The 14,011-nt window shown below is 35.4% G+C and overlaps 2 protein-coding genes across 2 annotated transcripts; one reads left to right on the top strand and one right to left on the bottom strand.

Moving 5' to 3' along the window:
• Positions 1-293: 293 nt before the first annotated feature.
• On the bottom strand, positions 294-3,038 carry LOC133870839 (small nuclear ribonucleoprotein SmD3a-like). The gene is made up of 5 exons (XM_062308077.1): positions 2,795-3,038; positions 1,312-1,364; positions 1,127-1,193; positions 983-1,039; positions 294-620 (listed from the first exon to the last, which is right to left on the bottom strand). The coding sequence occupies exons 1-5, from the start codon at positions 2,951-2,953 to the stop codon at positions 558-560; spliced, it is 399 nt and encodes a 132-aa protein (XP_062164061.1). The 5' UTR covers positions 2,954-3,038; the 3' UTR covers positions 294-557.
• A 2,621-nt stretch (positions 3,039-5,659) lies between these two features.
• Positions 5,660-13,720, top strand: LOC133870976 (1,4-alpha-glucan-branching enzyme 1, chloroplastic/amyloplastic-like). Its single transcript, XM_062308292.1, has 14 exons — positions 5,660-5,860; positions 6,695-6,814; positions 7,014-7,224; positions 7,632-7,701; positions 8,040-8,309; positions 8,615-9,521; positions 9,768-9,884; positions 10,219-10,281; positions 10,570-10,677; positions 11,664-11,765; positions 12,553-12,620; positions 12,765-12,846; positions 12,969-13,085; positions 13,288-13,720. The coding sequence occupies exons 1-14, from the start codon at positions 5,789-5,791 to the stop codon at positions 13,516-13,518; spliced, it is 2,538 nt and encodes an 845-aa protein (XP_062164276.1). The 5' UTR covers positions 5,660-5,788; the 3' UTR covers positions 13,519-13,720.
• The last annotated feature ends 291 nt before the right edge of the window (positions 13,721-14,011 follow it).

The raw sequence follows: 14,011 nt of genomic DNA, 5'->3' as shown, positions 1-14,011 counted from the left end.
CAATTCGATTAGATGAAGTGGAGCCAGTAGTTCAAATACTTAAAAGAAATTGCTATAAATCATAGAGTGCACTAGAAGTTGCTAAATAACGTGTTCCACAAAACTCCAGCAAACCAAGTAAGTCGTCTAGCAAAATGAAAATCGCCCTGAGGCTAAAGTTGTGCCAAAAAGTTTACTGAATGTAAAATGTCCTTTTGATTTGTGCGACCGCCGTTACCCTCGAGGTTTTCTATCTTTTTCTTCTTAAATTTTTATAGATAAGAAAGATAAATAGAGATAGACAAAGAATCACAAAACACGAAAGACAACTCACTTACATAAATAATAGACTTAATAGTACATAATAGAAGGTAATTTGCAATAGCATACATCTAATAAAGTGAGATCAGTCCAAGATCCAGAAAATATGGTCTCCAGACTCTCCACCTTCTTTTTTCCCAAACAAAAACTCATTCTTTTACATAAATTTTGAGGATGTCAAGAGAAGGATCTAAAGATTCCACAGGCTACCAACAGAAGTCTAGAATGATTAGGACAAGAAACCACTCAGAGGTTGATTACCTCCGAACAGGTGGTACAACACCCCTACCTGGTGGTGCTCCACGGCCAGCAGCCTGAGCCTGTAGAAAAGAAAATAGTATATGAAGTCAGGACCCATTCCAATCCATTAAAAAAGAGAAAGCAACAGGTTATGTATACCAACAACAATGATATCAATGTATTTTGCTGTCTAAGCCAGACACGCTCAAATTCCAAAAAGAAGAAACGCCATTAATGTAGCAATCTGCAATTAAGAGGGATTTCCCCTTTTTCTCAGACATGACAATTCATGCAGTTAGAAGGCGGCACTAAACTATTTGTTTCATTTAAGTTCATAAATACAAATCTCAAATCAGTGTTTCAAACCATACCCTCATTTCTAAGATGTTATTTGGCTAGAGAGAAAACTACAGTAAACAAACCAAATACAGAAGAGTATTACCTTGGCCCGCATTGCAACCGCTCTACCCCTGCCAACTCCAAGAGCTGCACCCTTTCCCTTTAAGAGGTTCAGAAAGCATAGGTCAGAAAAAGTAAAGCAAAGTACAACTTAGGAGATACTAATCACTTCAAAACGGTAAGGTACCTTGATTCTGGCATCCAAGCGCTTGAACATTGGAGCATTCTTCAGCATGTCTGGTATGACCAGAAACCTGTTAAAATGTCACGACATTTTCAAAGAATTGCAGTCAGTTTGCATGTAGCCAACAAAAGTGACTGAAGGAACATATAATTCAGAAATTTTTATCAAACAACATATGATTTAGATACCTCACTTTGCTGCCTCGAATAAAGACATGCTCAAGTTGTGAGACCTTCCCATCCTGTGGATGTGTCAACAATAATGAGCAACAATCGCAAAAATGAGAATAAGAATGTAAACAGCAGAAATAATAACCTAAATAACTATTCAAGCTATAAGCAAGGAGTGACTCAATAAGAACCAGAAACCGAACATCTGATTTTTTCACAAAATATTTAAAAAATAAATAAAAAACCATCATCGAACCAGGAACAACAGACTTCTAAAACTTTTTTTTTTTTTTTTGATAAGTAACAGACTTATAAAACTTTTAAAAGACAGAAACATTTGGTATGAGTTTACTTCTATGTCAATACCAGTGGCACTGAGAAGGATCACCTGACAAGCATTTCAACCACATTTGTAAAACATCTTAATTTATATTTCATTTCACTTTTCCAATATACATACATACATATATATATATATATATATATATATATATATATATATATATATATATATATCAGTTTGTGATCTCCCCTGCCTGCTTGTGTGCAAATACCACTCCCATTTTTAAATTGACCAAACTTTGTTATCCAGCGATAATTAAGCATAACAAGAAATAGAGATTAATCTAAAGGAAGTATAACAGTAACTTATGAAGTCAAATTTCACAATCAACATTAAATGCATATATTTTTCCAAAGACACCATCCATGCATATAAAGGAAGCTCTAGTCTTCTTAATCATTCAAATTCATGACCTGTGAAAGTAAAGAGTATGACCTAATAGAACTATGATGTCTAATGAAATGAATTAGCCAAGAAAAATATATTCAACATTATTCGTACGGTTTATGAAACACAACCCCAGGAACTATGAGAAATTAAAAATAAAAATAAAATAAAATAAAATAAAATAAAAAAAGAAAAAAGAGGAAAGAAAGAAAGAAAAGAAAACGATCGAAGAAAATAAGAAAGAGGCTAAAGGGCTCTCTTGAAATAACTTGAAGGATTCTTTTCTCCATTATCCTAACTTAGTTCTTGAACAATTTATTATCTCCTTTTCAATACAATAATACAACGGTTAGCGTGCAAATTAGGCTGGCTTTTAGCAGACATTAAATTAGAAATAGCATATTTCTTTCTGGACCAAAAACCAAAAGAGACCAACATAGCCGATTCCCTTCCGGGATAGCACGAGCTTCTCTAACAGTGTCGCCGTTTGCTTATTCCATATAAAAACTATACCAAACAGAGCATAGAATCTTTTCACCAGTCCAAATCTTAAATCACCCAAGCATTCAGAGCCTAAAAGGCCAAATCTTCTCAGTGAGTATACTTTTTTATTATGCATTTTATCGATTCCCAATCCAAAAATTCCCGAGCAACCAAACAGCACTAGGGTTTAACAATGTGTCCTTTGGGGTGTTCAAGAATTAATCGAACAATAAAACTAATCGGAATCGGAAAAACATTTAGAGAAACGAAATCTAGGGTTTTAGGTACCTTGGCGGTGTAGGTGATGTTCTCGAGCTGGCAGTTCCAGTTGTCCTCGCACTCGATCATGCTACCTCTGTAGAGCTCTCCGCTCTTGAGCTCGACCGTGACCACGTGCCCCGAGGCCTCGTGCAGTAGCTTCACCGGAATTCCCAAGCTCCGGCTCATGTTGTCTCTCCGTCTCTCGTTCGCTCGGTCGGTTGCTCTGTGCAAAACCCTAATAAACCCCCAAGCTCTCCACGTTTTTGACTGTGGACTCTTAATTGATTTTATAGCGCTAATGCTATTGCACCGGGACAGTGATCGGGGGTATTGTTATCATTTTGGAAAGTATATGGTGGCAATTTTGGAATGTAAAAAGTTTGATTCTAGCTGTTGGCGCGACAATGTGTTATTAGGACGAAGATAACGCCTCATCAAAATTTCTGCTAACAATTTAAGGGCGGAAAGAGTGCACCAGTATGTGTCTGTTTAGATTTGTAATTTTAAAAATATACTATTTAAAAAAATAATTTTTAAAAATATAGTCAAACGTTTAGTAAAATTATAGTTTGGCTTTTACAATCATAAATTAAAATTTTGCATTTTCAAAAAAATATCATCTTACTTGTGATTTTAAAAAGCGGATTTTACGTGTTTTTAAAGCGTAATTTTTAAAAAGGTAGTTTTCAAATAATTTATGTTCAGCGATTTTGTTTAAAATCGTACTTATTGTTTACGAAATCGCAATCTCAAACGCTCTTAATATTATAACAGTTTTCGCTTGGTTGACAACCTCTGAATAAATTTCCATAGTTCTACAATATTTACATTGATTTTTGATTGGTTCCTGTTTATTAAAGCAATGCTTATACATTTATATAATACAAATTAAATGTATACTAGTAATAGATGAATTTATCATATTGCATATGATACAAAAAATATGAACTTAAAATGTCTAACATCAAATATTTACAAAAATCATATGTCCAATTTGTTTAATTTGCTATATACACTACACTTTTATTTTATTTTTATTTTTTGTTTTTGACATAGCACTGCCAACTATCCATTGAATCAATCTTCATTAAAAAAAAAAAAAAAAAAATCAAAAACTAATTGCCAATATCAAATTAACAAAATGAGATAAAAATGTAATATATTATTATATTAATGTTATTTGATGATGTTGGCATTCTTGTTTTCTGCCATGACTGTATAGAAGTGGCGCAAAGAAAAAAAAAAAAAGTGTTTGAAGGTTTTTTTTATCAAATAGAAGTGTAGCCTTACTAGAAACATTTTTTAAACTCCTCAGCACAATCTCAAATTGCGTTAAGAAAAATAATTATTTGTCTGTATAAAAAGTTAGAAATAACAAAGAAGTCAGATTTAAGCTTCCCATTGTTGGACTTTTTTAAAGTAAAAAAAGTTGAATAAGTTATTTTTAATTTTTTTACCAAACAAACTTAGTTTTTCTGACAACTTTTAATGTATCATAGTTACTTTTTAACCTCCTAAATGCAATCCCAATTCTCAAGTAGGGGTGGACATCAGTTCAGTCGGTTTGGTTAAGTTGATTTTCAGTTTGATTAACCAATTTTGTTTGTTAAACTAGTAAATTCACCGACTTTATTCCGATAAACTATATTTTTAAATTATTGGTTAAAGCAATTAAGTCAGTTAATGCGATCAGTTAAACTGAAACAACAAATACATAATTTTTCTTGTAGAAACAACAAATCAAGGAAAAATTAAACTTGCTTGACTGACCATATATTACTAGATGCAACATATCGAAGTCAGAAGCTGTATATCATTACATGCTTATTTTAAAGGAAATGTACATGATTTTTTGAATTTTTAGTCATTTTTGTTTCTCTTCATTCCAGCAAGGCCAACTTCACAAACCTTATAACCAAACCATTGAAACAGTGAATTATTCATTTTCGTCAGTTTCAAAGGGAGAGGGGGTATCTGGTAGCTATGTCGACTTTGAATGTGAGGGTTAGGGTTCATCGATTCAGCGAAAATGCAAAAAGCGGAGGGAAAATGCGAAATGAGGAATGTATCTTAGGGTTGGTTGAAAGAGATGAATATATAATCTTTCAAAATTACGTCATTTCAATTGTAATGAAACAACGTTGTTTTGTTTTTGGTTGTTTGGTTATTTTAATAATAATAATAATAAAAAAAAAAAGATAAAACGAAACGGCGTCATTTCTGTCATACGAAAACGACATCGTTTCGGTTACTTTGTCGGTTAAAGGGCGGTTCAGTAAGTCGGTTAAAGGGCAGTTCAGTACCAAACTGATTTTTAAAACAAAATTTTATATCAATTACTGAATCAAAATTAGTCAGTAAAATCAACGGCCAGTTCAGTTCAGTAGTGTTCGATTAGGATAATCGAATATTTTGCCATCCCCTGTACTCAAGCACCCTCTTAGTAGCCACCTTTTCATTTCTCCTATTTATGTTTGTTTTTTTCCTTGCCAATATGGGCATCTTGTGTCATAATCAGCACCAGTTTGGGAAATAAAAACAAAACAGTACTACTTTTAGAAATATCTTCTGCAAATGGCATTATTCTAAGAAGAAAAAGAAGTATTGGCTAAAGGAGATTGCTCGTACCAAATAATAACGTTGATCGAATCCTGAGCGTTGGGTGTGACGACTTTTCCGCAGAATTGGCAGCCGACAGATTACCAACAACTTCTTGTACACGTGGCGGTATCGAATAAGAAGCGGGCTTTTTTCCCAATCTTAATTATCACGGCGAGTGCGGTGCGGTGTACGTTGAGCATATCCTTTGCTTATTGGGTCTCCTTTCGCTATCGTACGGGACGAAAATAAAATAGAGAAGAAAAGGATAGCGATCAGCGTGATTGTGGGGCCAAGAGGCCAGCGGCCCAGATGTTTCTGATAGAGACTACTTGCTATGATTGACGGTCTTTAAAGACTGGCATTGTGCAAGCAGACTGAGAGTGAAATGGTGAGCTAGAGAGAGTCTGAGAGTTGGGGAAGATGATGGGTTCTCTGGGTTTTCATTCCACATCTGTTCTTCGTCTTGGGTCTTTACCATCTTCTTCAAGCAAGGTTTGAAATTTGCTCGTACTGTTTAAGTTCTTGTCCATTAAAATATGGTTCTTGTTGCTTTGGGAGTGGCAAACGAGTGGCTAGAATTCTGTGAGATGGATGCCTATGTAGTTCATACTAGAAATCATGCTATTGTTTCTAGTAAAGGCCTGTCTGATTTAGATTGATCAGTTTGACTAACAGTGCCCTTTCTCATATTTGATGTAATTGGTTGCCTCTTGTTTATGTATTTGATCGCGGGTTTAATTAAAATAATGGATTCTTTCTGTTATGTTATTGTTGATGTAATTTTAATTTAAGTAGCAATGTAGTTCTTCTGCTGGGTTTGTTTAATTGGCAATTTTATTTTGGGATTAAAGAACTCTGAAAATACTTCATAACAAAAATTGGATGAATTAGATGAGTGAGAGCCATATGAGCATGGCAAGATATATTTAAGAGTCATTTATATCAGTTGAATGAACTAGAATCATCCTATTGCCTTGGTTTTGGGCCTTGAGCCCATCCAAGAATTAGCTTTCCTCTCTCTTCAGGATATATATATTTGGTTCATTATAATGAGCGTATAACTGAATTTGTGAGATTAAAGAAGTGCATAGAAACTGAGAAATCATCCAAATGAATACCTAACTCTAGCTGTGGGTATATAGAACAAGGGGTTGCATATCATAAAACCTTATGAATACTAAAAACTTGTGAGTCTATTATACTTACATTTCAGTATTGTAGTTTTCTTGCCTGGTATTTCACATTATGCAGCTTGTGCACCTTTATGTCTTTTCCATATGCTCAAAAGGATTATCAATGGTTCACTTATTTTGGTTGTTGTTACAGACATCAAGAAATAACCGACATCTTGCCAAGCAACAACGAATTGGAGTGGCCTGTGGGTCTCAAAAATTGCTTGAGCACCCAACCTTCCTTTTTCCATCAAGAATTTCAATATACAGGAGGGTACGTTCAACATTTCTAACATGGATTTTTGTGCATCAGAGCCTAGCATTTCTCTTATTTCAAAGAAGTTTGGTACTTGTGTATGGTCCTTACCATTTTTTCATTACACATGGAGGTTAAGATATTCTTCCTGTGAAACTATTATTTTTGAGTTTATTGCACGAATATAAGCTGTGATCTGGTGCATTTTCTTCTCTAGGCGCAGCACAGTTCCACGATCTCAGCTCTTGTAACAGATGACAGTGCAACAATGACATCCTCTGAGGAAGACACAGATGATATTGGTATCCTGAGGATTGATCCAGGCTTGGAACCATATAGAGATCACTTCACATGTAGAGTGAAGAGATACATTGATCAGAAAACCCTTCTTGAGAAACATGAAGGAGGTCTCGAGGAATTTGCACTAGGTGGTTAGCTTTATCTGATGTGAAATTTGCTCCCTTTTCGCTTTCTCTTTACTTTCTACGTGGAAAGTTGTCGATAAGCACTCAACATTTTCTAATGCACAAAATTGCTGGGTTTTTGCACATAGGACACAGAGCATATTAGTTGATACTTCACTTACAAGTGCCTGTAATAAATGTATACACTAAGGTGGTTTGATACATATACTTCTGCGTACACTTAAAAACATCACATCGAGTGCATCGGTTCTTTTTCTTTCTTTATTATTATTTTATTCAAATTGATTATCCATTGGCCTCTTGAGTCTCTTCATGTCTTTCCTATGTTCAATAACTAGACCAATTTTATGATATGCTTAGTAGTGTCCTCTTCAGTGTAAAACCCTCTATTTGGTTCCTTCATTCTGTAGGTTATTTGAAATTTGGATTTAACAGAGAAGAAGGTGGCATTGTGTACCGTGAATGGGCGCCTGCTGCTCAGTGAGTTTTTTAGGCTTTGAAATATGAAATTATTATATTTGCTAGCTATTGTACGTGATTAATTGTTTATAGAAACGACAGAAGCTTCGAGAATCGCAAGAGGACGTTGGAGGAGTGTAATTTCTTTTTCTTTTATACTATTTATATTTGGACAGCTGCGTTTGTAGTTCCCTTTGTGCTTAGTTTTCATGATTTCAATTTTTTTTTTTTAATTCTTCTAGCTAGGTGTTTCTCTTGTTTACTTTATGTGTACCTGGGCTGCACTTTTCGTTTTTAATGCTATTTCGATTAATTATTAAAAAAATTTGTTGATAGAAGTTATATTTTCTATAATGTAGAGAAGCACAACTTATTGGGGACTTCAACGAATGGAATGGTGCTAACCACACAATGGAAAGGAATCAATTTGGTGTCTGGAGTATCAGAGTTCCTGATTCTGATGGAAATCCAACCATTCCTCACAATTCAAGAGTCAAGTTCCGATTCAAGCATGTTAATGGAGTTTGGGTTGATCGCATCCCTGCTTGGATTAAATATGCCACTGTCGACCCTACAAGATTTGGAGCACCATATGATGGTGTATACTGGGACCCACCTCCTTCAGAAAGGTGCCAACCACTCATATTTTACTCAAACCCATTTTGGATGATAGAGAAACAGGATAAAAGATATCCCAATGGCCAATGCCCTCAGGACTGACCATTATAATGTGTATCATTTCTCAGTTTCTCATTTGGTCACATATTATATGTGGCTCAGTTGGAAAAAAACTCTTCAAAAAATTTCAAAGACCTTTCTATTGTTGCTTGGGCTAGTTTCTCTGAAATAAGGGGGCTATTGTACTTTGATGTCTTAAATTTTAACCATATGGGAATAAGCAGCATGTCGACCTTTTCTTCCATTTATCATGCAGGTATCAGTTTAAGTATCCCCGTCCTCCAAAATCCAAGGCCCCACGAATATATGAAGCTCATGTTGGAATGAGTAGCTCAGAACCCCGTATCAATTCATACAGAGAATTTGCTGATGAAGTTTTGCCTCGTATTCGAGCAAATAACTATAACACAGTCCAGTTGATGGCTGTGATGGAGCATTCCTATTACGCATCATTCGGGTATCATGTTACAAACTTCTTTGCTGTAAGCAGTAGATCCGGGACCCCGGAGGACTTGAAATATTTGATTGATAAGGCCCATAGCTTAGGTCTACGGGTTTTGATGGATATTGTTCACAGCCATGCAAGTAACAATGTGACTGATGGCCTCAATGGCTTTGATGTTGGCCAAAGCTCAGAAGAATCCTACTTCCACAATGGGGATCGCGGTTACCATAAGTTATGGGATAGCAGACTCTTTAACTATGCTAATTGGGAAGTTCTCCGCTTCCTTTTATCCAACTTAAGTTGGTGGCTTGAAGAGTTTAAATTTGATGGCTTTCGATTCGATGGGGTAACTTCGATGTTGTATCATCACCATGGAATCAACGTGGCATTTACAGGGAATTATAATGACTATTTTAGTGAGGCAACAGATATCGATGCTATTGTTTATCTGATGCTGGCAAATTCCCTGATTCATAACATCTTGCCTGATGCAACTGTCATTGCTGAAGATGTTTCTGGTATTCCTGGACTTAGTCGGCCTGTCTCTGACGGGGCAATTGGTTTTGATTACCGCCTGGCAATGGCCATTCCTGACAAGTGGATTGATTACTTGAAGAACAAAACAGATAAAGATTGGTCGATGAAGGAAATTTCTGGGATTTTGACAAATAGGAGATACACTGAGAAGTGTATTGCTTATGCTGAAAGCCATGATCAGGTATGCAATTTTTCTATTCTTGTTGTGTTGTATTTTTTTATTACTATTCTCTGGGCCCCAACCTTGTTCCAAAAGGAAATGTCTTCAAGATTTAGTTACAACTGAATTTCCAAGAAGGAAAACAAGAGAAAAGAAAGGAGACAGCAGACATTTAGAGTTTATGTTTTGGTCTTTCATTTCATCATTTTGAATTTTTACCTTTTCCTCAGATATGCTTTTCAATACTGGTTGGCTTTACTGGTGCAGGCCATTGTAGGTGACAAGACAATTGCATTTCTCCTAATGGATACAGAAATGTATTCTGGCATGTCTAGCTTAACAGATGCTTCTCCTACCGTTGAGCGAGGGCTTGCACTTCACAAGGTTTGTTCCTTCCAAGTTTGTGGGGATTGCTTTCTATTATTGTGGTATCTTTGATAGCTCAACTGGTAGATAGCCTCCACCACAACTATGAATTCCCTTGTTCTTTCTTTCTTTCCTTTTATAAATGGTTTTCTGGCTATATCCACAACTATGAAGTCTTACTCCTCATTTCAGCCCCTTCCAGATGACCAAATAGTAAAAATACCTGTGTTTCATGCAATGATTGTGGCACTGTGTTATATAGCGGATCCAAATAAAAGCTAATTTCAGAGATAGTGTCTTTTGATGGGTATTAATTTTTCTTTTGTTCTCTATGTTATTTTATCTTTTGCAGATGATACATTTTATAACTATGGCATTAGGAGGTGAGGGATACCTCAACTTCATGGGGAACGAGGTAAGTATACTGGCCTTCGCACCTGACTTCTGCATGGAATCAATGTGCAGTGATTTGTGATATTTTCTTAGATATTATGTATTTTCTTAGATTTGATGTTCCTTGAAGATTTCAAATACTTAAAAATGAATGAAGATTTTGGCTCATTCCATGTTGATTAATTTGTTGCTTAAATAGCATCAACAGAAAAAATGAGATTAGCGAGTGAAGGAGATCCTTTTAAGTTGTCCATGTGTATTATGCAGTATTGTTATACTTTTAACTTATTTGTCATTAATGTTTGTATAGTTTGGCCATCCTGAGTGGATTGACTTCCCAAGAGATGGAAATGGGTGGAGCTATGAAAAATGCAGACGCCAATGGAACCTGGTGGACACAGAGCACTTGAGATACAAGGTTTGGGATCACATCTCTACTGGTTGAGTCCCTTCACTTGACCTTACCATTCAACATGTCTTGGGAGTATGGCTACCAGACACTCCTAAATGGTTGGTGAAAAATCAGAAGAGGGCATGTGAAGTAAACTCTTGAACACATTCCCACACCTGACGCCAATACCCAAGTCCACTCAATACAGAGTTACAAAAATTGTCCGACCAACCACCACCCCGCACATTCCCCTTGTGTGTAAATGTACCACTTTCGTAAAAACTTCCATTTTATGGTCACATCTTTAACACTTGTTACGTCATAAGTTGAAGTAATATGGCGTTTCTGATATAATACATGTTAAGGCAGTCCAAGATTAGGGCTGTCAATGGGTTGGGTTAAGATCAAAGCTTGATTCATATCTGACCCAATTAAGGTCCAATTCTCATATTTAATTTGAATTCAAATTCAATTTTTAGAATTCAATTAAAGTTGGATCTAATTCAAAGTTCAATAGGTCATCTTGATTAAAATCTGTCACTTTTAAGAGTTATGGATTATGAGATTTTTATATTTATTTAATCATATAGTAGTTATTTAGGATTTTTATAAGAAGGAAAATTCAAGTATTTTATATAATTGTACAATATTAGATTCGAATCAAATTCGGGTGTTGCGATTTGTTATCATATTGTAACTCCAACTCTTCTCAAACCCATACCAAATTCGATCTATTAATAGTCCTAACCAAGATTGTGTTTTAAATGACCTGATTAAGAACATACTAGACCTCAAGAATCTCTGTACATGTTCATGTTAACTTATGACACAGGACCGCGGTGGAGCGGACACTGCACCTCTGTCTCTATAGAATGCACAAGCCTATGTACTGTATATCTTTTTTGGTTCTTATCTAACTATTTCTGTTTATGGTTGTGTAGATTTTCTGTTTTGCTTTCAGCTGGTAGAGTTTAATGTCATCATCATTTTGTCTGTCCTTGAAACTTGTACAGTTCCTGAATGAGTTTGACAGAGCTATGAATTTACTTGATGATAAATTTTCATTCCTAGCATCGACGAAACAGGTTGTGAGCAGCACAAATGAAGAAGACAAGGTACAGATGCCCCTGGATGATCAATATTTCTTTTAGGATAATTACACTTTCTTACTGTAAACTATAAGGTCGTTTTCAATGTTCCCCTTAAATTAAAAATTTGAGCAATAATTCCTAAACCATATGATTTGTTGCGATATCTCCACTGTTAAAATTTTTCCAATTTCCATCATATTTAATCTTAATTTTCACATGCTTATCACATGATCACAAAAGAAAATAAAAATATGAACACATGGTCATGGGCTAAATGTGACAAGTACGTGAATTTTAAAGTTGAAATATAAAGAAAATTGGAGAAAACTTGATAGGTAGGAAGACATTGCAACAGACCCCATAGTTTCGGTATTGATTGCTCAAATTTAAAGCTTTGGAGAGACATTGCAACACTTGACCAAATAGTTTAGGGTAAGAAAATCCTGTTTACCCTTATTTTACTTATAGGAGTGGATAATTAGTTCTTGGATCTCATATGAGCAAGTAAAATCAAGCGCATATTACACAATAACTCTGTTTGGAAAGAATAAATTAGGTTTTCAAGGGTGGTCATTAGAGCTGATGTTTTATTGAACCAAAAAAGGGGAGCAGTTTATGGGCTTTTTATATTGATTTAAAAAAGTACTGAACAGTTAATATTATCTTTTCTGTTTACTTGGGTGGTCCTAACTGCTCGAGTGGGAATAAACAAGAATGCTTTCAAATTGCTTGAAGTTGATTTTGTAGCCCTGATTATTTCAGTTAAACACGCTTCACTATTAAACAAATGCATGATTGTTTCATGTTACAGGTTATTGTCTTTGAGCGTGGAGATCTGGTTTTCGTGTTTAATTTTCATCCGGAGAATACATATGACGGGTATGTCGTTTTTAATTATGCCAAGGGGTCTATGTGTTGTATGCACATGACATAATTTGCAAGATTTTATACTTTTTTAATTTTTCACTTTTGTTGCGAACCAAAAGATTCTTTGGGTGACTTTATTTAATCTTGAACAAACAGGTATAAAGTTGGGTGTGACTTGCCTGGGAAGTATAGAGTTGCACTAGATAGCGATGCTTTGGAATTTGGTGGACATGGAAGAGTAAGGAAAACCTCATAGAATAATCATGCATGCCTTTGGTGGCAAAGATTTCTTTGACATAGTGTGCCCCCCTTTCATCAGTTGCTGTTGATCTCTTAATGACATGATGATTCCTTTGGCAGGTGAGCCATCATGTTGATCACTTCACATCCCCTGAAGGGATCCCAGGAGTTCCTGAAACAAATTTTAATAATCGCCCGAATTCCTTCAAAATACTCTCACCGCCTCGCACGTGTGTGGTATGGGCAACTCTTTTGGTATTTGCAGCTATCATACATTTCTTCTTGCCATAGAAAAGAGAAAAAAAAATAAAAATAAAAATAAAAATTATATGGTGATTGCAAAATCAAGATGTTGTCACATCTCTCAATCCAGTTGATAATTGGTGTTGAAAATTAATTTGGGCCATCAAGTTTACAAGTCTTTTATTACTTTTCAAAGGTTTACTACAGAGTGAAAGAAAGTGAAGAAGAAGACGGAAGTATTGATTTGGTCAGCGTGAATGAGACATTAGCAGCAGCGGCTGGGCAGGACAATTTTGAAGAATCCGGTTTTGTAGAGGATGGTGATGCCAGTCCAAGCAGGGTAAAAGATTCAGGAGCAGAAAAGACCAACAAGACAAAAGATGTAAAAGCAGAAAAGGCGGCGGAAGTAGCAGCAGCAGATGACTAAACGGCAGAGTTCATTTGTCATGGTTCCAGTGCCTCAAAAGGTGGTTGGTGGGCGTGTGAATAAATAAAGAGACTTTCATTTTGGCTGTGTTTTGTATATTTTGAGTAGATGAGGGTATGGCCTACGTGTATATACGAGAATAAAGACATTGCCCGATGTAAGATAATCATCATAAATTGGATTTGTAGTCTCTGGCTTTCGAGTCGCCATCTTATCAAGGATCTTGCACTTTTGTTCGGTTGATTGTGAACACAACTTTTATATTTTCGAATGCCTACTTCTTTTTGTGATACTTTAATATGTATATTCCATATTAATATTGATTTTTATTGCTACATTATATAGTGAGCACTCAAGAGTGAGTATTTAGAAGGACATGTATTATTTATCTTCCTTTATGTATCAAATTCTAATGACTTTTTCTATTTATTGTTTTTTCTTTGTATATACCATATCACTGGACGTGGGCTTCATCAAAACCTATCAAAACCCT

The sequence above is a fragment of the Alnus glutinosa genome, chromosome 6 (assembly GCF_958979055.1).
Source record: "Alnus glutinosa chromosome 6, dhAlnGlut1.1, whole genome shotgun sequence".
Classification (NCBI taxonomy): domain Eukaryota; kingdom Viridiplantae; phylum Streptophyta; class Magnoliopsida; order Fagales; family Betulaceae; genus Alnus; species Alnus glutinosa.
Note: the sequence above shows the minus strand (reverse complement) of the source record. Positions and strands in the feature narration are given on the sequence as shown.